The sequence below is a fragment of the Leptonotus elevatus genome, chromosome 6 (assembly GCF_054856555.1).
Source record: "Leptonotus elevatus isolate MCC_2025b chromosome 6, RoL_Lele_1.0, whole genome shotgun sequence".
Taxonomy (NCBI): domain Eukaryota; kingdom Metazoa; phylum Chordata; class Actinopteri; order Syngnathiformes; family Syngnathidae; genus Leptonotus; species Leptonotus elevatus.
Window position 1 is genome coordinate 15,679,253 of NC_141244.1, and position 24,396 is coordinate 15,703,648.

The 24,396-nt window shown below is 38.9% G+C and overlaps 3 protein-coding genes across 10 annotated transcripts in view; 2 read left to right on the plus strand and 1 right to left on the minus strand.

Moving 5' to 3' along the window:
• Nucleotides 1–2,371, plus strand: part of osbpl3b (oxysterol binding protein-like 3b) — a 33,101-nt gene extending 30,730 nt beyond the window's left edge. For 3 of the 4 annotated variants that reach the window (XM_086078684.1, XM_086078686.1, XM_086078687.1), the window contains 2 exons: nucleotides 1,365–1,487; nucleotides 1,584–2,371. In XM_086078684.1, coding sequence (XP_085934810.1) covers nucleotides 1,365–1,487; nucleotides 1,584–1,725 — 265 coding nt within the window. In that variant the 3' untranslated portion in view covers nucleotides 1,726–2,371. The remainder of the gene's footprint in view (nucleotides 1–1,364; nucleotides 1,488–1,583) is intronic. The other variant, XM_086078685.1, reaches the window with a different exon arrangement.
• Nucleotides 2,372–3,097: 726 nt separating this feature from the next.
• gsdmeb (gasdermin Eb) lies at nucleotides 3,098–8,955 on the plus strand. 3 transcript variants are annotated; one of them, XM_086077313.1, is made up of 10 exons: nucleotides 3,098–3,159; nucleotides 3,463–3,739; nucleotides 4,848–5,040; nucleotides 5,127–5,298; nucleotides 5,493–5,604; nucleotides 5,751–5,873; nucleotides 7,674–7,801; nucleotides 7,872–8,049; nucleotides 8,142–8,215; nucleotides 8,302–8,955. In XM_086077313.1, the coding sequence occupies exons 2-10, from the start codon at nucleotides 3,535–3,537 to the stop codon at nucleotides 8,530–8,532; spliced, it is 1,416 nt and encodes a 471-aa protein (XP_085933439.1). In that variant the 5' UTR covers nucleotides 3,098–3,159; nucleotides 3,463–3,534; the 3' UTR covers nucleotides 8,533–8,955. The 3 variants fall into 3 exon arrangements, with proteins under 3 accessions (XP_085933439.1, XP_085933440.1, XP_085933441.1); XM_086077314.1 differs by lacking the exon at nucleotides 3,098–3,159 and adding an exon at nucleotides 3,160–3,250; XM_086077315.1 differs by lacking the exon at nucleotides 3,098–3,159 and adding an exon at nucleotides 3,253–3,382.
• Nucleotides 8,956–9,672: 717 nt separating this feature from the next.
• Nucleotides 9,673–24,319, minus strand: pals2a (protein associated with LIN7 2, MAGUK p55 family member a). 3 transcript variants are annotated; one of them, XM_086079296.1, is made up of 14 exons: nucleotides 24,015–24,313; nucleotides 22,647–22,712; nucleotides 22,265–22,381; nucleotides 20,886–21,004; nucleotides 19,501–19,653; nucleotides 18,852–19,001; nucleotides 17,353–17,580; nucleotides 15,062–15,193; nucleotides 13,517–13,619; nucleotides 13,372–13,443; nucleotides 13,137–13,298; nucleotides 12,798–13,000; nucleotides 12,600–12,728; nucleotides 9,673–11,395 (listed from the first exon to the last, which is right to left on the minus strand). In XM_086079296.1, the coding sequence occupies exons 3-14, from the start codon at nucleotides 22,293–22,295 to the stop codon at nucleotides 11,219–11,221; spliced, it is 1,659 nt and encodes a 552-aa protein (XP_085935422.1). In that variant the 5' UTR covers nucleotides 22,296–22,381; nucleotides 22,647–22,712; nucleotides 24,015–24,313; the 3' UTR covers nucleotides 9,673–11,218. The 3 variants fall into 3 exon arrangements, 2 of the variants coding, with proteins under 2 accessions (XP_085935422.1, XP_085935421.1); XM_086079295.1 differs by having other exon boundaries at nucleotides 22,647–22,719; XR_015095437.1 differs by having other exon boundaries at nucleotides 11,246–11,395; nucleotides 12,798–13,019; nucleotides 22,647–22,719; nucleotides 24,015–24,319.
• Nucleotides 24,320–24,396: the final 77 nt, after the last annotated feature.

Here is a 24,396-nt window from a genome sequence, read left to right on the forward strand (position 1 = left end):
CGGCGCTTTATCCTTGAGTGACAGCTCAATATTGAGGAAACAGAAAAATGTCAATGAAAAGCATGTACAGCGGAACCTCGGGAGTTTCAACGTCTCGGAACTGGTACAGTTTGGACTTCAACCAAAAAATCTTGAGTCAAAAAGTTTGAACTCATTTTCGGAGTTTCAACACCCAAGCAAAGCGATGCCGAATGCTCACGTTGCTGTCGTTGAGACGATGCACTGCTCATTTCTAGTCAGATCGTGAATACTCCCGGAGGTGCTCCACACTCGCGAGTGCATTTTCATTTTCCACGACAATTTTCTTCGCCATGGGCCCAAAAGAAAGACAACAGTGCCAGTGACAGCAATGAAAAACTTACAGTGCTATGAACCACAGCGAAAGTAGGAAGGAGATTATCACGTAGTTGTAACTACCGTGACTACTACTATACTGGCACGAGGGCCCCCCTGAGCTGTTCAACAACGTGCCTGACGTTAAACTCACGCAAGGACTGCTTAGTAGTCTTAACAATATGCCCAATGTAAAATACACAAACTCAGCACTGAACTAAAGCTAGCATTAACATAGCATTTATCATCCACTGATGCCATCACACCACAACAGGTAAGGTATTTTTATTGTTTAAATACTGTGCTGTACTGTACTGTAAATGTAAAAAACATAAATAGAAATTAAAATAGGAATTTTCTATTTTGGGAGCTTGGGAACGGATTCATTGCATTTACATTATTTCCTATGGGAAAACATTTTTGGAGGTTGAACAATTCGGACATTGAACACTTCGCAGGAACGAGTTATGTTCAAACTCCGAGGTACCACTGTACTTGCACATGTTTTTTATTCATTTCTAGCCCCCAAAATCTACAAAAACATCCATCCATCCATTTTCTATAGCACTTGTCCTCATTCATGGCTTCAATTAACATCACATGAATGTTTTTCAAACATGAGAGGAAGTCACGTGAACAAATACAATGTCGATGTACAGTACTGACAAAAGTGTCATTCAGTAACTCTCGGATGATTCTATATGACAGAATAAAGACCTATAAGAGTGACTAGACAAACGAGGAGTGACTAATACAAGACCATAAAAAACGGCATAGCAACTGACAACATTATCGCCATACGGGGCATAGTTACTGCATAGCAACTGACAACATCATAACACCACAATGACCCCGTGACTCAACCCAAAACACCATCATAACTGTATGTAAATGGGCTACATTTGACCAAACTGAACCCACAACCCTTTTGATGTTAAAAAGTCACATTTTAATGCAGGTGGGTTTTTCTTCCCCCCCCCACCCTTCCCCTTGTTTGCATGATAATGATGTTGGGGCTGCCTGGTGCGCAGACTGCTGGAGGAGGGGAAGCTGGAGGCTGCCGAGGAGCAGAAGCAAAGAATTGAACAGCTGCAGAGAGAAAGACGACGAGTCCTTGAGGAGAGCAACGGTGCACATCAACCGAAATTCTTCAGGTAGGCTTAATTTCCAGCCGCAATAGTTTGCCGAGGTGATTACTGATTTGAATAGAAACGTTATGCAGTTTTTCGATTTCTTTATATATTTTTTAGATCAGAGATGACAATGTCTTCGTTTCTTTCTTCGTTCATGCTCAGGAAGTCAAAGGATGACACGTGGGTGAGCAACAACACTTACTGGGAGTTGAGAAGCGATCCTGGCTTTGCCCACACAGATTTCCCGACGTTGTGGTGACCTGAACTGAAGCATATTCGCAAGCAGAATTTCAGTGGAAACATCCGTATTCTTTTGTATTGTTATTGCCTTAACAACAAGTGCTTATCTAAGTTGTGTAAACATGTTATGCACCCTGAGAATGATGATCAGTATACAGTGAGTCCAAGACTGAGAAATGTGAAAAGGATGACCAGTCCACCTCATTTCGAAGGTATTAATGACGTGGTACCTCGTAAAAAAATATTGAGTGGCACCTCATCCTGTCATTTAGACGATCTCTACCTCAGAGATAAAGTAGCCTTGTTATGCCATTGATTAACATTAACATCTCATATTTATTCTGCAAATGCCTGATGCCTTATTGGTGTTACTGTCATTATTTTTATTTGTTTCTGTTTCATATTGATGTTTTCAAAATGTATAATTTGTAAGGTGCTCTGTTAAATGAAACAGATCTGTACTGAACGTTTGCTTTTATTTAACAACAACAGTGCTAATTATTTGTTATGACTGTGCGAAATGATGCAAAGTGGAGAAGCTGTAGCAAAAATCACACTCGTTCATTTGTTCACCTCATCCAATGCGCCTTCGGTTACGCCTGCGTCGTGGTGCAGTCCAAGATGTGCTGCGTCAGCTCAAATAAATGCTGCGATGCTTCCCTCTTGTGGAGTCTTGTGTGTACGGTCAAATCCTTTTTAAGAACAATTTTACTCTTCGTTCTTTTTGTGCTGTAAACTGCAATCTGTGACTTGTTTTTGGACAAAAATTTAGCAAATGCAGTAAACGGTATTTAACGGAATGGATGTCTGGAAATTATCTACAGTTACACTTCAAATTATTCAGTTTTCATTTATTTACAAAATGTGCAATCGTTCAACGGACTCTCGTGTTTTCTTGCAAACTAATGTACATTTATAAACATTACAAATATGTATACAACATCGTATATGGTTAGGGTGGGGCAGAACTTTACAAACGTTCAACATAGAGCCATCAAAATACTAGTCAGTGAACTTTTCATTTCCGTTGTTGACATTGTTGAGTTACTGATAATTTGTCATTGTTAAGACTTGGGACTATTCTTCGTTCCCATTACAATTTGCCTTAAGTCGAGTCCACACAGCAATGAAGTTTTACGACACCATATAGACACATATTTTTCTCCATATATAACATTAGTGTTATTTGTGTATTTAAAAAAAATACTTGACACTCGATGGTAGTTTTCGCACTCATTTTCAAACCCAAGTGAATCCAATTATTTGTATCTAATATAAATATGAATCGTTATTATTGTTGTTTCATACTCATTATTATTAACACTACAGTATTAAAAAAAATTATTCAAACTAAATACTGAAAAACTGCTCCTTGTCTACTTCCGGAGTGGGCGTGGCCTAGGTGGGTCCTTTGTGATTGCTACGGAGTCTTCATATTGACTTTTCTGTCTTGGTGAGTCGTTGTTGAATGAGAGTTCTTAATGACAGTCTTCGCAAAAAATGTCTCTGCTGTTTCTTCGATTTAACACGATTTGGTAAAAACGGTAACTTAATGTAGCTTGTGTTCTCTACTTTTTTTTAAATATATAATTGGTAAATCTCCGTTGTTGTTGTTGTTGGTGATGCTAGCTCGTAGCCACTTGTCCTCGTGCACGGACGACTACTTGCAATAAATTGTTCGTTTTTTTCTCCATTGAAGACACGCTGAGAAAATGTGTGCCTTTAAGTAAATTATAACTTTTTTTTCGCATTCAAGTGGTTGCGGCGCGTCTGTGTGCCGCCTGTGAACGACTGAACGAGCCGTCTCGCTGACATTCTTCCGGGCCAGATGTTCGCCACAGCCACCAGGAATTTTGTGGAGGAGGTGGACCCCGGAGGTTTGTTGATCCCGGTGAGGAGCCTCAACGACTCCATCGCTCCGCTCACTGTGGTGGTGAGCCAGAAACGCTTCTGGTTCTGGCAGAAGCCCAAACATCTGCCCACTGACTTTACCCTTAACGACATCCTCACTGGAGACACGCCTATCACGCCAGGTAAACAAGCCTCGTCAGAACCTAAACATTAGCAGAACACCTGACCTACTTTTACAACCTCAATTCTAAAATGTGTTGCGTTAAAATTGGATTCATTTGTTTCTAACAGTCTATTTTCTTAATTTGGTAGTTTCTCTTGGCTGGCACCAAGGTTATTAAAGTTGACCAAAATTAGCACCAAGGTTATTAAAGTTGACCAAAATTAAAAGAAAAGAAAAAACTTAAAAACGAAGTACATTGTAGGTTTACAAAACTAACTTTAATTAAAGCAAAAATGTGTTTTGTTGTGTTTTTATCACTTAATATTGTAGCTGAACTTTAAGGGTTCATTAATTTTAAATATATTTATATTGGTATTACGGAAAGTCTGTAAAGAAAGAAAGTCCAACAGTCATTCACTTTATTACACAATATTTAGTATTGTGTAATAAAGTTACTAATTACTAACTGACCCTGACCCTTACTTTTTTCTTTTTTTTAATCTTGCAATCAACAAATAGGTTTACAAAAAATAATTTAAACTAAACTAAAATGGGGGGGGACTGTTCTAAAAACAAAGTAAATCTAATGGAATTTAAAAACAACAAACAAAAGTCAACATAATAAAAAGTAAAAAGTAATTATAATGAAAAATCTACTTCCATAACGTTATGTGGATTTTTATTTATTTATTAATTCATTCATGTCCAATTAGATTTCAGCCGCAAAGTGTTGCCATGTCAGTCTAATCTAGCCAGGGCCCACAGAATCAATAATAGAACGAAAACAATGCCGCTGGTCAATGAAACATAATGGCCATGTGGCCAATTTCAACATTTTCCCATCCTCTGATTGGTTGATCAGAACTAACCAAGTCGGCCTAGCAAAACACACGTATAGCAATCCACACCCATTGATACATTTAATCATCATATCTGGTGATTGCGTAATGTATTTTATTTTTTAAATATGTCTTTTTTGTCATGTTATCAGATGTGTATTGTTTGCGAAAAGGCTCCAGATGATGTTTTTGTATCAGTAATGAGTGTTGCAGGTAGCGTTGGATTTGTTGCCGGTCAATCTTGTGGCCAAGTCGTCGTCTGCGAACTGACTGCGTTTCCATCTGTAGTTTTAACCGAGACGGACTTCATCAAGTACAACGGGACATACGACAACAACATTCAAGGGACGGTGGATGCCACGTTCATCCATTCCAACGTCAACATGGAGGGCAAAGACACTAACAAACTCCAGTTCTCATTTGGCAGTTTGAAGAAAGATGAAGTCGACGTGCGCAGGTTGCTGCAAGACTCCAAAAACAGGTTGGGGTCCTTTTTGAAAGTCGTCGAATTTCCATTTCATTTTGCATGTCACGTCTTGTTTGTTTACCAACCAAACGTCCCACCAGGTTGCTGGACATGTCCCACTGCCTGATCCAGCAGACCAAGAAGAAGCGTCAGGTGTTCGGTGTGGTCAAGGAGCGCATCGTGACCAGCCAGCCGTGCAGTGTCGTCGAGGAGGTCCAGCAAGCGGAACAGTGTACGGGGACGCTCAGCCTCTGCGGGCTCAAGAGTTCAAAGGTCAACCTCGAAGTCTTCACAAACGTGTTTACTACCATATCTAATCTTTCCTTACGTTTTACTGCAACTTGGACTACAGTTGAACCTCTCATTGGGTTCATTTGGAGGTCGCGCGCTATATTTACAAGTCAACAGCATACATTTTGACCTACTTGACTTAATTTCCGCCATGTTGAACTTGTGTGTTTGTGCAGGTGTCGCTGAAAGACGATGGCAGCCTTAGCAAAGTTTCCACAGAGATTCCCACCAACACCACCTTGGCTTATGCGCTCATTGACCTCGAGGTCAAGCACGATGGCCGCTACGGTGAGGAGGCATCATTCATAATGCGCATGGAAAATATATATTTTTTATTATATGCTCATTCATCTCAATCGTTTAATTATTCTAGTTATTCAATTGAATGTAGCTGCCAGTTTCAATATTTGAAATGAGTGCATATGTTTACACAGAGCTGTGTCTGATGTCAAACAAGGGGGGCTTCGAGGTGGACGGCCCCGCCCACAAAAGTCTGGTGGGCGTCACTGGAGCTCCTGGTGGGCAAAACAATCCGGACGTCAGCCATCTTACACAAGGTCGATTATTGCCAACTCTGCACTCGCATTCTATGCACATGACTTTTTTGGACACTTGCACGTTTTTTCAAAGTGGTCACAGTATGTCGGTCATTAGAAAATGTTTTTGAATTGAATTTTAGGGGCCTCTTTTACTGGCATACTTGGAATCATGGTTACCGTGGTAACCAAGAGTTTTCTAGTGGCGCGTTGTAAACACGTTAAGGCTCCTTCACAAGAATGACTCCACGTTTATTTTATGCATCCATCCATCCATCCATTTTCTGTACCGCTTGTCCTCACAAGGGTCGCGGGGGTTGCTGGAGCCTATCCCAGCTGGCTTCGGGCAGTAGGAGCCAATTATTTTATGCACCGTTAACTTATTGTTTACAAAGAGCACATTAGTGAAAAATTATAATAATTGCAATTGAGATTTAATATGCGGTTATTTATTGTTTTCAAAGTTCTTTTAATTTATTTTTTAAGAAACACAAGCTATGAATTAATTTTTATTACAATAAACAATCAATTTTGGTTTTATAGAATAGGTTTATGCTAAAATAAAGAAAAATTAACCCTAAATTAATTAACATGAAAAGCATTTTTTGTATCTACTTCAATTAGATTTACTAACTTACTAAACACTTGGACTTGTAGTCTTTTAAGCGTTCATTATGACAACTTCACAACATTCTACCAAACAAGTGTGGCATAAACATAACTAATAACATCATAAATCAGATTACAATAATGCAAACAAATATGTGGCTGTGTCACTTCAAATTTTCATGTTTCATGAAACAATAATATGTAAACATGGGCTGCAAGGAAATACAAATAGGCCATTGCAGCATCCCCCCAAAATGCTTTTGAATGTTTATACTTAATAGCACTCTGTATTGTATTATATTATATTGGAAATGTATTATTATGTTTTGATTTATAAAAACACAGTAATGCCATATTTAAATAAAATAATGTAAAGAATTGAACAATTTCCGCCACATTTTAGCTTCAATTCAGTAGACATCGTGCTACTCTTTTTGGCCACCTGTGGGCAGTATAATCGATGTGGAAGATAATAGAGAATATACGTTGTACGTCGTTTCAACTTTACGGCGCCCGTGACTCATCCATTGCACGTTATTTTTCGTTAATTTCCCACAGTAATCACGACATTTTAAAGTTATTTAAAGTTGTGTTGTTGTTGATCACCATTAGTTTCGTCACATCTCCGTGTTTAAGTTTGAATTAGCTCCGCTCTGTCGTCCGGTAGCAAAGGATGTCCGTGCGAAAACACAAAATATTGGTTCCGGCTCTTGCGGGTCGTGCAAATATGTTTTTAAAAAAGTAATTACTGTACAAAGTATTTTGATGTAACTATCGACTTTAAAGGGGAAATCCGAATGAAGTCGAAATTCACATCGCCAGCGTAGGAACGGAACTCCATCGTAACTTGAGGACTCCTATAGAAATTATTTGCATCATTAATATATACTCCAAAGTGTTGTTATTTAAATATAACGTGTCTGCATCTGTTGCTCAACTGTTATTTTCCAAATATCATTTGCTTCAAGGAATATAACACCATGACATCGATGCTATTCATTAGCGTATTGAGCCACAACGACTTATCTAAAACAAAGCTAGGTTTATTTTTTTTTCAATCTTAAATTCGCAACACATGTGTTAGTGTTTTAGTGTTCAGTTTGACAAATTTTTGCCCGCAAGTCAAAGCAAAAAAGAATGAAAACTCACTACAATTAGCCACTTAGCAATCACACCATTGACTATGTTGCTGTCTCTTGATGCCATTTGCAGAACTGGAGAATGTATGTGCTCATTTCCAGCTGCTGGCAGCTCTTCCCGCCTCCAGCCGGTCGTCTCTGCTCAAAAGCATCACGGCACTCACGCGAGACAGAGCAGCTCTTGGTGCTCTTCAGAGTCTGGTGAGATGACTCCCAATGCGTTGATGGCTTGACGTCATGATGACTTTGGACCTCCCTCGTCTCTTCTCAGCTGGACCAGATGCTTCTGGAAAAGAGCGCTAGCATGGCCGACGTTTCGGAGGCGCACGAACGAAGCATCCGGCCTGTTTTGGAAGTGTTGAAAGAGGCGGAACGTGTGTCAGAAGCACAGACGGAGCGCTCGGTGTCGGTCCTCAGCGCACTTCACCTCGTTATTAGTGCTTTGGATGGTGAGCATGTTTTTTTTGGGGGGGGTGTTTTCTCTTAACCTGCTCTTTTGCATACTTTCTCAAATCTTAAGTGCACATTTGTTTTCTTCCAGAACTGACTTGTGATAGCCTCGCTGCCCTGAGAGTCTGCAGCAGTCCCGACGTGTCAAAAATCACGGAGCTTCTGGTTTGTACCCAAAAAAAAAAAAAAAAACCAACTACACGTACTTTTTTTTTTAATGAGTTTTTCATTTTCTCCCACATCTGTTGTAGGTACAGCGCTTGTCGGGAAGCGGGGAGTCGCCGGCGAGCGGCGCGGACGAGGCCGCGCTGCCAGAGGACGTCTTGTCTGGCATGGAACATCTGTTGGCCTCCTCCGGCGTGAGCCTGCAGAGAGACGGCGACGCGGCGAGGAGCCAAATAAAGCAGATGCGGCAAGCGGGAAACCGCCCGCTCGTCATGTGTATCGCTCTCAGGGGCCTCCGCTCACTTAACCCCCGCTAACATGTACTTTATTAATAAGAGCAATCATCAAAATTGAAAAGCACCCAATAAGCTCCTTAACCAACTTTTTAAATTGGAGCAATTCACTTTTTAATGTGTGTGTAAATGTGCTCTGTTGCTGTTTTTATGACTTTATTAACTCTATTTGAAACGCTATCGATTTCTATGTCTCATTATATGCACATCTGTCTAAGAATATTTGTAAAAGTATGAATTATCTTGGTTATTCGAAGTGTAAGCCTAATTTTCTATGTCATCATTTGAACCCGTTCAACTATTTCCAGTGGCATAGTAACATTCCCCAGGGGCCCCAAGCAAGAAAGGATTGGGTGCCCCAGCGGCCATTCGTAGTATACATAATACGTTCATTATAAAATTGCACATCTGCATCTTCAATAAACAATCACCATTAATTGTGCTTCATTCAAGTGACTGGTTTTGTTTTAGTTTGTTTAACTTAAGCAAGAAAATAAAATTACTAATCGCATGGTCGTTTTAAAAAAACGGACTATTAAAAAAAAAAAAATTGTTTTTGTTTTCTATAAGAAAGAATCTTACACATAGTCGTTTTAAAAAGACCTACTATACATTGTCATTAAAAAAAAATTTTTTTTAAATGCCTTACTACATGATTGTTTTTTGAAAAAACCTGCCTTACTGTATATTGTCTTTTATTCATTTTTTTTTTTAAAAAGACGCCTTCCAATACATTGTCATCTTTTTTTAAATGCTTTATTATACATAGTCATTTAAAAAAAAAAAAAGATAACTGCTATACATGGTCGTTTTAAAAAAAACTACTATAGTCATTTAAAAAAAAGTCATCTTTTTAAAAACGCCTTACTATATACAGTACATGGTTGTTTAGAAAAAACGCCTTACTATACATTGTCTATAGCTTCACTACTATTCATGATCATTTACAAAAACAAAAAAAAAGCAGGCTTACACTTTGTATCAAATCTGTTGGCCCTCTGGAGGCCCTTGCTGGCTAAGTGGCCCCAAGTAATTGCCTGCCTTGCCTAATGGCAAACTACGCCTCTATCTATTTCATACATGTCCTTTTTACCACTAAAAAAAGAAATTGAACTGATAGAAAGCTTCCAGTTTTACTTTTTACTTAAAAACAGCAGTCGGTCGTTCATTACATAAAAAAAACATTTATTTAACATTTGAAAATACATATCTGAAATATAAGAAATACACTTTTAAAGTCAGTAAATATGTTTTTAACAGTTTAAGTGGGATCACATCAAAAGGGACGGTTTACTGAGACAGCACCCTGTTCAAATTCAAAGGTCTAAATTGTGTAAGTCAAAATGCAGCACCACATCGAGTGAGAGAAAAATGTCAACAATGTTCACAGTTAACGTGATTTGTGCTTGGCATAGTAGGAAATAGTTGACGGACGCAAGCCTTTGATTCAATTGATATTCCTCCGAACTCGAAACAGAGTCTAAATAAGCCTGAAAGTCAAGCTTAAACATTTCTTGACAATAATATATTATATGTGACCTCACTCGTTTAAACATGACATTCTGATTAATATTACATTTGTGGAATAGGAGTTATGAAGCAAAATCCAATTGTTTTTATCCATCTCAGGGGGCGGCCATTTTGCCACTGGCTGTCGACTGAAGATGACATCACAGTGGCTCGGAGATCAAGGCAGCGACCAATCACAGCTCACCTGTTTTCTGAAGCTGAGCTGTGATTGGTTGTTGCCTGAGACCTGTGCAACTGTGATGTCATTTGCAAAATGTCCGCCTTACGATAGAGATAGAAACTGCTGGATTTTGCCGCTTAACTCATATTCCACTAACACAATATTAACTCATTAACTGCCATAAATTCCTTTTAAAAAAGATTATTAAAACATAGGGGTGACAGGCGATTAATAAAAAAAAATTGTTTTTATTAATCGCATGAGTTCAGTCAGTCAGTCTGTTCTAAATGTACAATAAAAAATTCTAGGTTTTTAAACTCTTCACAAAAGTGAGAGAAAAAAATTGAACTAATCGAAATAGTTCAAATTAATTTTTTACGTTCATAGCCGTCAATGGCAATAAATCTTTAAAAAAAATTATTAAAAATTCAGGGCGTCCGGCGATTACATTTTTTAATCATAATTAATCGCATGACTTCACTAGTTAACTCACGATTAATCAAAATTTTTATATCTGTTCTAAATGTACAATAAAAAAAAAATCGAGGTTTTCATACTCTACTAAAATGTTGACGTTTATAGCCGTCAACGGCAGCGAATGAGTTAACCAGAATACTGTACTTAAGACTAGTGAAGCTGCATACAACAAATTGTCAAGCCATGTTTGTTTTTTTTGAGCAACTAATAGAAGGACAGTACAAATAGTGGCAAGATGAGATGACAAAAGTGTAAACGCAAGTTGAGGTATCAAATAAGCAAGCCCTCTATTATCTTTTAGCAGAATAAATAGACAACGTACAAGTGTAACATTAAATAACGGGACATGGCAACATTTGTGTCTTTCAAAACATCCTGACACAACACGACTTGATGAGCATATCCAAAGAGTTTGCCAATAAATAAGTACACTTCCTGTGTGCTGTGACTTGCATAGTGCCCAGTGCAGTGTCTCCGTTCGCATGGCAGGCGTAGCAGCTCGGGACATTCCCGGTGTCCCGACAAATGGAAAGGGGCCCGGCATCAGTAGACCCAGCTGACCGGGACCCACTGCGGCTCCACAAATAGTCTCTCTACCGCCTCCTGCAGCTGCTCGAAGGCCTTGTCCAGGTTGTCGTTGCAAATGGTCAAGTCGAAGAAGTGGCTGTAGGCGCGGCGGACCCTGGCGCTCTCCTCCACCGTTTTCTTCAAATCGTTCTCCTGTGAACAAAATCGAAATGGTTAGGCGCGTCAGATAAAGCATGGAAAGTAGTTGACCGCATTGTTTGCAGCTCAATGTTCATAAATGTCGACATTTTGGCTGCTTTTTCTGGAACACAAAAATGCCGGAGGTAGCGCTCTGGAGTGGTTTGGATCCTATTTGGCTGATATAACTCTTTGTGTTCGCTTGGTTGGCTCTGCCCCTCTGTCATATGGTGTTCCACAGGGCTCTATGTTGGGGCCCCTGCTGTTTTCATTGTATTTGCTGCCAGTTGTTTTAAAGTGGTGTTAATTTTGTCAGTTTTTTCCCCAGCATGTGGCTGGTATTTTTGAAGTTTAAATAATTAATTTTGGAATTATATGCTGTCTGTTTAGATTCACGTTTATGTTAAAAAAAATGGTGTTTCAATCTGTTCAATATTTGTTCATCCTCGTTTGGCCCGCAACCTTTACTGTACTGGTCCCCCCCTGTGCGATTTGAGTTTGACACCACATTTGTCTATGAAGGATGGCTGGTAACAATCCAAAATGGCCGGTTAAACACTGCAAAAAATGAAATCTTAAGTAAGATATAATTTCTTAAATTTAACCTAAATTTGCTTATTTTGCACTGACAAGTTATTTTTATTTAAAATAAAATTGTCAGACAAGATCATTTTGATTATTTTAAGATACTTATTACTTAATTATCTTATTTGATCAAGCAGTTTTGGCACTTTTAAGTACTGTGAGGCTTAAAACAAACATTTGTCCACATTTTAAGATGACTAATCAGCAATCAAGTAAAAAGATAAATGGGAAAAAATACAAGTAATGAAAGCAATCAGACAATAGTGCTGTTCCAGTTTCAAGTTATATTTACTAAGCTCGTGTTTCCTCTTTCCAGTCATCACACTGCAAAAAAAAGATTTTTAAGAAAAACCAAAGAGGGGAAAAAAATGACGAATATTTACCTATTTTAAGAAAATAGTTCTATATATTACAGCTTGAAAAAAGTAAATTCTACTTGTTCTATGTGTTTTTATTTTCAAGACTGTTGTGGTTGATATGGGCTTAGTATTATTTTCTTATTTTTCAAAATCTTGCCAAGTAAATTCTTGTTCTGTTCTAAATTTTTTGTCTTAAAATTTCTACTATCCCTTTTGCAGTGAATCAAAATGCTTTCAAGTTTGTCTTTGTGGCCCAAAATCCCTGCCAAACTTACAGTAAGCAGTTTGGTTGTAAGTCCGGCATCCACCACAGCTTTGTGCATACTTCTCAAGGTGTGCAGCTCAGGAGCGGCGATGAAGACCACAAAGGGCATGAACTCGGCCGTCTTCAGCACTTTCAAAGCCTGAAGACAATTTCAGCCAACGCCATCAAAACCGGGCCCGTCTCGGCGGAGTTGCCCGTCGGCGCTCACCTGCGGGTTGACGTCCAGGATGCAGGTGCGTCCGGCCGCCACCACTTGGTGGATGGAGTCGATCTTGGTGCCGTAGAGGTTGCCGTCGTACTCGCCGTGCTCCAGGAAGCGGCTGTCCCTGATGTCCTGCTCCATCTGACGCCGCGTCACAAACGAGTAGTTCTGGCCGTCGCGTTCTTCTTCTCTGGGGCTGCGCGAAGTGACTGAAATGAGAGCAACAGACTATTGATATTATTTATCACATTTCATCAAATGTTGTTACATTTCTGTCACTGCCATATAAATGACAAAGACAGCTTGATCCCACTTTGAGTTTTTCCTTGGCTGAGTCTCACTCACAGGGCACAGTTGTTCCATATCGCAGAGGATTCATGACGATGAGTCTGTTCTTCAAGCTCCGCCTCCCAACACCCTGAGCACCAATCAGAACCAGCGTTTTCCTCTGGAAGGGCGGCATCTTGGCCACCTCCTCGTAGATCTGCAGCTCGTAACGGTCAAATTCTGATCATTTCAAAACAAGCAGCTTGTTAGATTTCCTTCTCGCGTGTGCAAAAGAGTGAATTGCGACACACACCTGCGTTCTTTGCCGTCAGATACATCATTTTTTTCTTCTTCTTTTTTGCGCTGAGATTTCCACACAGCATTCCTGGTACACACATTTTATTTTGTCATCCTGTTGTGGTGCTGCTTGAAGGTGACGCGCTTGGAGTGGCGCTCACCTTTACGCGACGCATCCCAGTCTTTCCTCACAAACGCTTTCCTCTTCTCCTCCAAGAACTGACTGGGGATGAGGCCGGTTGCTCCGCCCACAACACTGCGTGCCTACGAGACATGTTTTTTAGTCATTTCAATTTAATGTGTACATATATAATTTTATTCACCATATTTATTGGAATTTTTATTTCCTAATTACAAGAAATGTTTTTTATAGTGATTTAATTTTAATATGTGTAAATATGTCATTTTTTTCACCATATTTATATTTCCTAATTACAAGATATATATTTTTTGGGTGATTTTATTTTAACGTGTCAATATGTAATTTTTTTCACCATATTTATAAAAAAAATTATTTCCTAATTACAAGGCATGTTTTTAGTAGTTAAATTTTAATATGTGTAGATATGTCATTTTTTCCACTACATATATTTTTTTACTTTTATTTCCTAATTACAAGACATGTTTTTTTTGGTAATTTAATTTTAATATGTGTCGATATGTCATTTTTTCCACTATATTTATTTTAACTTTTATTTCCTAATTACAAGACAGTTTTTTAGTGATTTAATGTTAATATGTGTATATGTAATTTTTCCATCGTATTTATTTTTATTTCCTAATTACAATAATTTTTTTATAGTGATTTAATTTTTATATGTGTAGCTATGTCATTTTTCCCCCACCATATTTATTTTAACTTTTATTTCCTAATTACAAGAAATGTTTATTTTAGTGATTCAATGTTAATATGTGTAGATATTAGAGCTGTCAAACGATTACATTTTTCAATCAGATTAATCACATTTTACAATTTTGATTAATCGCTTGATTAAAAAAAATATTATCAAAAAAAATTCCCGCCAAATGTGAAGAGCACCGGTTATGTGTTAATTCTTTTGACATTTAATGTTATGAGGACGTCTTCAGCATTTTTTGATCCACTGCACACGCTCATCCTCATCTTTTTCTAATCAGTTAATTACTTGCATAATTTAAAATGGAAAAAAATGACCCCAATATTTTGACATAAACAAATATTCTAAATGTGATACGCAAACATTTATTAAATGCTTTACTTTAATGCATGTAATTATGTTTATTGCTCAAACACAACCTGTGCTACCTTAAACGTAGCCACCCGCTGTCACGCTAAAGGATCATCTATGGTCAAAATTATTAGTACAACTAATCTGCGTTAATTCATGATTAATGCAATAATTTTTTTGTGATTACTTAATCAGTTAACACTTTAACTTTGACAGCACAAGTAGATATCATTTTTTCACTATATTTATTTTAACTTTTATTTCCTAATTACAAGACATGTTTTTTTTGTGATTTAATGTCGACGTGTGCAGATATGTCATTTTTTTCACCATACGTATTTTAGTTTTGATATCCTAATTACTAGGTGACGCCTTTGCTTTTTTATCACATGCCTATCACAAGCTTCAAATTCATTCGTTTCAGTTCTCACACACACAAAGAAGTTAAAGTGTTGGATGTTGTCTTTCGTCCGCATGTTTCAGAAGACATCAACTCACCTGCCACCAGTTTGGGTCCTCCTTGTTGACCAAGTGAAGGATGTCTCCCTTGGAGAAAGCAAGGCCCGCCTCTTTACATGGAATCAGGTTGTCGGAGGTCGGGTTATAGTTGAAATGTGACTTCAGATAAACCTGACAAGAAATGACAGGTTTAAGTCGATGAATCAGAATAAGAAAAAGATACAAGAAGAAGAAAAGTTCCATTTTTTTTTTCCAATAGTTGAACTGAAACTCATATTAAGGTAATCCTTTATGACCTGACCTCGAGGAGAGATTGAGGGATGAAATTGAAATTCAATCACTCCATAGATTTAATCAACAAATTGGAATATTTACCTTTGATCATTTTTTATGCAATATGCTAATTTCTTCAGAGGCACCTGGTGACGTAACCCTTCAGCTGCTGTGCTCTTACTGTAAGCGGAAGACACGGCCCTATGTCCCAGATAGTGTGTGTGTGTGTGTGTGTGTGTGTGTGTGTGTGTGTGTGTGTGTGTGTGTGTGTGTGTGTGTGTGTGTGTGTGTGTGTGTGTGTGTGTGTGTGTGTGTGTGTGTGTGTGTGTGTGTGTGTGTGTGTGTGTGTGTGTGTGTGTGTGTGTGTGTGTGTGTGCGCAGGGGGCTTATTAATAGACGCTCCTCGGGCTCGGTTTACAGCGGTTTGGCATTCTGAGATCAGGAAACTCTCCCACATGCCAATCATCAATCAATCATGTAAGCCTCAAGTATTCACAGTGGACAGGGACCGAGCCCCGCAGCAAAGAGTGGAAAAATCGCTAGAAATTGACACGTCCGCTAAAACATTAACCTCATTAACTTAACGCCACAATAACAATTTGATTCAGTCATTGGTTTGACATTGTTGATGTTCTGCAATTATCAATTATAAAAAATAAAAAACTTTATCTTTAAAAATAGTTAAACTAAATTGACTGATGTTGCGGTGTTATAACCCTTTAGGCAATACTCACGCATATATTTCTTATCCTCTGCAAAAATGGACTAGTGTTACAGACGTACTTAGCAGTTTTTCACGTATATGAGTGTACACTGTGGGAAGCCGAGTCACAAAAACAAGATGGCTCAACAATCAAAATTGAGTAAAAACTTTTTAAAAAAGAAGGAAAAAAAGACTGATGGCTCACAACTCACAAAACTTTTACTTGGGACACTTGTAAGTCACTAAAGTACTACTTTCCTAATGAAACAGGGTTTTGGCATCTTAGAGAGATCACAAAATCTGAAATTAGCTGGGGAAAGGTTTCATTCAAAAAAATGTTAAATTGGTGAATTTGTAATATTGATTCATAAATCCATGAATTGATTGTTTTAATATCTCCCATAAATTCATAAGAAAATATAATTTTAAAGGCCATCATATTTTTTTCATCTGTTTTCTTGAAATTTACTGTTGACGTGAATTTAAAAGTATTTACTTACATTTATGAAAGACATGACTTATTGCACTTTAAGACAATTCAGAATTTTCTTTATATTTACAATAAATTTGAATTATGAAAATATTTTCATCTCATCCTTGCTGATGTCAATGTTTGTGTTTAACACATGATACTTTATTAATAAACAACATCATTTAACCATTTACTGCCTCCGCAAAATTTAATTTGGAAATTAATGTTTGTGCAGTTTAACTAATTTGCTCCCAAAAACGTATAAATACATTCTATTTTAAATGTTTTAAGTGTCCCAAAGACCTTTATTTATATATATTTTTATTCTAGAGCATACAGAATGCTTTGATGCAGCCTCAACTGCAAAGAACGGTTGAAGAAATTGTAGTTATTACACAAACAGCCAGCAGGTGGCAGCAGAGCAATGTAGATCAACCAGGGCTATGTTGAAAAAAAACCCTCTACTACAATTCTAAATAGATTTGTGAATAATGATGAAACTTAGCTATATTCTAATGCTAATTTCTGCCAAACGGAAACAGATAGAAATATACTTTTTTTCCTGATGGAAGAAGAGACTCTAATCTTTAATGTTTTTATAGCAATAGAACACAATTATTCTGTGGGTCTTGCAAAATCAGTCAAAATCCAGTAAAACAGCCGGGAGTGAAGGGGATTGCTTCAGTGAAAATGGCTGGGAGTGAATGGGTTAATCATATCCTTGATATTTAAGAAGAACTTATGTTCCATAATTAATCAATATTGGATTGGATTGAATTGAATTTGATCGAATAAAAAAACAAAACAAAATCTAATCAAATTGAATCAAAATCGAATCGATTGAAGAAATACGATACCGGCCCCATGAATTTGTGTCCTCACCTGTGGAAGAGCCGGTGCGTCCTTGTAGCTGGGCAGCACCTTGAGGGTGACGCTGCCGCTGCAGTCCCTCAGCAGCTCCTGCAGCTGGCGCGGGTCGCCGCCCACCTGGCGTCCGTTCACCTCGCGGATGACGTCGCCCGCGTTCAGCATGCCCTGGCGGTCGATGGAGCTGTCGTGCAGGATCCGCGCGATCACCATTTCGCCTTGCTCCACGCGGAAGGTCACCCCCTGAAAGAAGGACTTTGTTATTGCGCCGCCGCCGCACGTCATAAATTACACAGCGGGTCCGACGGGTGGAGAAAGTCATTCCGGTCGCGCAGATGGCGGATAAAAGCAGACGTGTGACATGCAGTGGATAGAGAAAGTCTACACACCCCTGTTCAAATACAAAGTTTTTGTGATATGAAAAAATTAGACCGAGATGAATCATTTCACAATTTTTTACATTATGTATTAATTACATAAATGAATAACCATAATATTGTGGCCTTAGACAAAGTGGGGGGGAAATCTGAAAAGTTTCAAACACCTGTCAGCAATAACACAAAAATTATGCTACAAGGCAAAAAATGTCAGGAAAAGCCTACTAGAACATCTAAAATTAATTTGGGGTCACATTTAAATGAATTTGAATGTTATTGGTCATTCTAAACATAACCGAATCCCAATTATAAGCGAGTGCGTACACTTTGCAACCACATTATTTTCCCTCACATTTAAAAAAAATATTATTTCAATTAAATAGTACAAGTTATAGTTCAAATTAATTATGAAAATGTTAGTAAGTGGGTGTGTACACTTTTGCAACCACATTATTTCCCCTCACATTTTTACATTATCATTATTTCAATTAACTAGTACAAGTTTTTGCCCAAATTAATTATGAAAATATTAGCATGCGGGTGTGTGTACTTTTGCAACCGCATTATTTCCCCTCACAATTATTTGTTATTATTATTTCAATTGAATTGTACAAGTTTTTTTTCCAAATTAATTGTGAAGATGTTAGTAAGTGGGTGTGTACACTTTTGCTACCACATTATTTCCCCTCACGTTTTTTTTTATTATTATTTCAATTAAATAATACTAGTTATTGCCCAATTAGTAAGCTAATATTGCAAACGCATTATTTCCCCTCACAATTTTTTGTTATTATTATTTCAATTAAATTGTACAAGTTTTTGTCCAAATTAATTGTAAAAATGTTAGTAAGCGGGTGTGTACAATTGCTACCACAGTATTTTCCCTCATATTTTTACATTATTATTATTTCAATTCAATAGTACAAGTTATTGCCCAAATTAATTATGAAAATGTTAGTAAGCGGGTGCGTGCACTCTTGCAATCACATTATTTCCCCTCACATTTTTAAAAAATTATTATTTCAATTAAATAATACAAGTTATTGTCATAATGAATTGTAAAAGTGTTAGTAGGAAATGATTTGTCATGGTTTATCCTGTCATTTTTTTCAACAGGGGTGTGTAGACTTTACATACCAGCGGTTCTCCGACTTTCTTCTGGATGCCGATCATCCTGATGGCGTCGGCGGGCATCAGACAGCTGGCCAAGGTGGCGGTGCAGTTCACAGCAGCGTTTGGCATCTCATAGCACTTTGCAGCCACTTGGTCATGAGCCTCTATCAAAGACTGCAGAAGACACCAGTCAATAAATAGGTCAAAGACGGGGAAGGGGGGGGGGGGGGGAGATGCTCATAATACACAATAAAAATTGTTCTGTCATCTTTGAGTATGGGCCCCCCTGCGACAGGAAAAATCTTACAAGACAAGACACAAATGACTTGGCTACATGGAATTGAATTTATGTCCACTGAAAAACACAGAGCTAAAGAATGAGTGCAATCAAATATTCTTACCCCAGCAGCAACCACAACATTGGCTGGAGACCGCAAAGCGCATCAGCAACTCCAAAGATTTATTAAGACTGGAGGTGACATAGTGCTCTCCCCCCTCACTTACCCACATAACTAGGCCTGCCATTGGTGTCAGGAAATATCTCCCCCACTCCGCTCCCTCCTCCCCATGTTGCAGCGAATGAGTGGTGGAGGAGTGAGGTTCTACTCGGACTAAAGAGGTTGTGACAAGCATTTGCGCGTGACGGGGGAAAAAAGCAAGAGTGTAAACTTACCTTAAAATGAGGCTCCTGAAGGATTCGGGTGAGCTCGACAGTGGCGGGGTCTTTTTCCGCCAGCTTGTCGAGAGAGTCCAGAATGTCCGAGATCAGCTGAACGTTGTCATCTCGCACCGCTTCCAACTTGACCTCCTCCAGCCGCTCGTGGGCCTGTCATCAACAACAACACAGGATTGTACACATGATCTACGGTAGTTCGCTAACCTTTTACACCACGTACAAATTTATTTATTTATTTTAAATCTCATGTAATAACACGTTGAAGCTGCATACATGCCAAACTACCAGGAATAAAAAGTTACATAACGGAGAATGGGGGCGCAGTTTTCTTAGTCTATTAATAGACTGACCGTGTGGCCTCATTCTGTACCACAGATTTATCATCATGCTGTTGGACTAATTACATAATGTTCACAATTATGTGTACACAGGTAAGGTACAGGTCTTCTATCGCGTTATATACAATCTGTTGACATTTCTCACTCCGGCTGGGTTGGTCCAAATATATTTAGTGCAATCTGTCCATGATTATCATTTGTACTGTATATAACTGACATCATAGTGCCAGGTAAAGACTGTAAAACTGTGGAATGGAATCAAATTTATTGTCATTGCTCTTCAAAATAGAGAGCAACAAAATTCACTTAGCAGTAACGACCTGCCCATGGGACATTAAAAAATAAAACACCAACAGAGGGAGACAGAATGGGAAGCCTGCCGGGTCGCCAAAGGGGTGCCCCAATTTCTCAGATGAAAATAAAAAACATAAGAAAACAAACAGCCCATTATTTATTTTTTTATAGCTTTTATTACAAGCACAGTTATAAAGGGGAAGTCAACACCCATAATAGATTATTGACAATAATATGTTATATGTGATCTCACTAGTCTAAACATAACATTCTGATTCATATTACATTTGTGGAATATGAGTTAAGCAGCAAAATCCAGCAATTTTTAATCGATATCAGAAGGCGGCCATTTTTTCACTTGCTGTCAACTGAAAATGACCTCACGTTTGCTCAGGTCTCAGCTCACAACCAATCACAGCTCAGCTTCAGAAAACAGGTGAGCTGTGATTGGTCGTTGCCTGAGCCCTGAGTAACTGTGATGTCATCAGTCGACAACAAGTGGCAAAATGGCTGCCCCCTAAGCTGGACAAAAACGAGGTCAGATATAACATTATTGTTAAGAGTTTAAGGTTGACTTTCACTTTAATTGAAACTTGAAACTTTTGGGATATTTAGGAGTTAAGCCATTGTACATTATGTGTATAAAACCTTATTTAGCTCCATAAGAAGGGGTAAATACTAGAAAGAGCTCTCAGTATGATGCAGTACACTTCTATACCACATAGTAACTGGATGCCACATTTTTCGTACCTTCGCAAGGGAGCTGACGATGCGACTCTGCATGATGCCCCGGAGGAAGATGAGGTCAATATCTTTGGCGAGCGAGCCCGTGGGCAGGTCTTTCAGGTTGTCCAGAACCTGCTGCATGGCTGAAGGGGTGAAAACCAATACAACATCAAGAACACGGCTAATGAAAACACTAGAGATAGACCGATAATCGGCCCGGCAGATAATCGGCACCGATATTCAGCATTTTATAAATATCGGCATCGGCCTCTTTTTTTGTTTTGTTGGCCGATGTATTAAAAACTGTTAGCTTTGCGCCGATGTGCGCTTTTCTCCTCCGTCTGCTCTGAGTCAGCGGCTGTTGACTCCCTGCAGCATTGGCCCGCCCAGAGCACCATCTGATTGGTTGCTCGTGTAGCGCTAACAGCCAATAAGCAGCAATTAGCGGCCATTAGCCTGCTAGCTAGCGGCTATTTGGGAGTTATTCCAGGGTTAGCGTGTGGGTGAACAGTTAGCCCACAAGCTAACAGTTAGCTAGCGAATTAGCAGCTATTTGGAAGTTTGCGTGCGAGTGAATGGTTAGCCCGCGAGCTATCCATTAGCTCGTGAATTAGCGGCTACTAGTTAACGGCTATTAGGTTAACTCGTGAGCTAACGGTTAGCTCGCGGGCTAACCTAAAAGCCGTTTTTTAGCGGCTTTAGTGGGAGTTATCCCGGGGTTAGTGTGTGGGTGAATGGCAAACAGTTAGCCCGCGAATTAGTGGCTATTTGGGAGTTGGCATTATAGTGCAAAAGCTGATGGCAAACAGAAAACCTGTTTAATAAACATGTGCTTGGAGGCATTTAAGCAGTCAAGTGCTGGAGTTTTTATTATAAAAACACCAACTTTTTTTTTTCTTCCTGCAAATGTATATTGGCTTCAAATATCGGTTATCAGCCTCCCTGACTACCGATAATCTGTATCGGCCCTGAAAAAAGCCTATCGGTCCATCTCTAGAAAACACTCCGATAAAAGAGCAGAACAATGTGGGACAGTCAATCAATGGGCCAGTTCACATTCCCTAATATACTGGCACGCAGACACAGAGAAATTCTTGCACCAACAGATCTGCCAAAGTGCACACAGGAAACGCTGCTATTCTATCAAAAGTCTTACAAAACGCAGGAACTAGTCTGTGGTTTCATAATATTATTTGTACCAAATGGATTTCAACACAAAGTAAGACAACTCAGAAATAGACAAGTGGACAGAAAAATGTTTGAGAAAGAAAGCAAACCTTCAGGCTACCATTTGGTACGTATTTCAGTTTGCAAGAACCCTGACTATAAAACATCAAATTCACCAAACAAAACGAAAAGGTTCACGTGTAAGAGCCCCTCTGCCAACTCTGGCAGCAGCTTACCTGAGCCCGACTTTGCATTGGCCACCGTCATGATGTGTGCTCTTCAGTTTTAGGATGGCAGAAACCTCTCCACAAAGTCAAATTCTGTCCAACGGCCCACCTACAGCAACTGCAGGGCTAAAGAGAAGACAGGAAAGCCACTAACGTTGGACACCAGGACAAACTAATGCAATAGCTATTTACTGGCATGTATCCAATTAACATTGTTACACCTAATGTTAAGGGAGACCAAGGAGTGGCAGTGAATGACAAATCATTGATGATTCTGTTTCTGGAAAAAAGTTTGCTCACACACCGACCACCAAGGCTCAAGTAGGAGGGTGAAAAAACACAAGCATAAACTGTATGTCAAAGGAAATTGGGGGGGTGTACAGAAACTCACCCACAAATTGTGTTCAAATCATTTGCACAGCAGTCCAACATGGAGCCTTTAGTCTTCTACAGGCATCTGAAACCTCGAGATCACAGAAAGAGAGAATAACATGAAAAGGGTCTCGATACTGCTTAGTAAAATAGGGCGGTACATCTAAATAATACTATCTAAGAAATATATAATATTAATTGTTAACAAATGATACATACAGACATACGTGCCTGTGTTTCGTTTAAGGCATTTATGCTGCCATTAAGTGAACTTAATTATTAAGAACAAACAAACTTGTATAGCAACATGAACTCAGATGGCTTGTAGCATTTTGTGATATTATGGGTGCCCTCTAAGTGTTTCCGGCTGCTATATTTAATACCATACTACACTATAAACAGCTAGGTAGTAAAAGTAACATGATCGGCCCTTGCAAATGAAATGACAGTAAATATTTGGACTTAAATTTGGAAACTGTTCATGTTGGTTCCTGGAGGCTATGAAGAGGCTGCAGCCAACTGCAGGACGTATATTCTGTGCCATGCAGAACTATCTGGAACCCGGCTTCCCCATTCCAAAGTAAAAGGAGATGTTTCTAAATGGGAAGTTGGAAGCAACTGTATCAAGTGCTACACTACTCAACAGATGTTTGAACCCCTTTGGGGAGGCAATTTGCTTTAGGGAGAACACTACAACAAGAACTTGTTACTGCCAACAGCAACGAACAGAAATGAACGGAACATGTTAATAGAGACTAGTTCAATACTGGCCGTACAAATAAATGCACCATAAATAGCCACTGGCGCAAAGTAACGTATTTGACCAATTCTTACTTTTACTTCCTACATTTAGGGGGAAAAAATAGAGGACCAGATTAGTGCGCTAAAACGTACGTTTGTATTTTATTAATATGCGCTGCTCAGACATATTTTTTATTTTAAAACAATTAATGTACTGTAGCGTGGCATTAACTGAAGTCAGTGCTATCCATTGATTATTAATTCTCCCTATAGCGCTATCACGCAACAATGTGATACTTTAAACCAGACCGAGCCTGTTCAGCGAAACCCTCCGCGCCTAATACAATAATTGTCACCATTTGAGTTAGCTTTGGCTAATATTTGCCAACATGTTAGCGTTGCTAGCACAAGCTCACGTGCGCGTTCACGCGTTTATTCATCGCTTCCATGTTGATTTAAATGCGTCGTAGTGGGTGGAAATTATACGACACGCGTCTCTGTGTGAATAACTACTTAGTGTACATGAGTAAATGTCATCGGTGTAGATAAATTAGCTACTACAGCCAACGCTTTGCTGAAGTCAACTCGGAGCTAGCACTGCGTTGCTAACGTGACTCGAGTACAACATTTAAACGCATGTGATTACCTGCTCTCTTCACTGAAGTCCAGTCACGCTTGCTGAATTAATTCCACCCAATATGTCCATTACTGTCATTGTATTGCACACGAGTTGGTTTAATGCTCAGCGTGCGTGTCTACCAGCCAGGATGCTGCGCCCCCTTTTTTTTCTCCTTCACTCAACTCACACACACAAAGCTTCTCTGTGAATCACATCGAATGTCATTAAAAGTTGTGGAGAACACCTTCAAACATGTACAAATGACCGCTTACTTGCGCTAAACCCCCTCCATTGACAACATCATTTCTAATAAGGCTTTCCCAGCGAGTTGTGACTTTTTTACTGTAATGAACGCCTCCTCTATGTGTCACATTCTACAACAGATGAATATACTGGGAAACACCCGTTG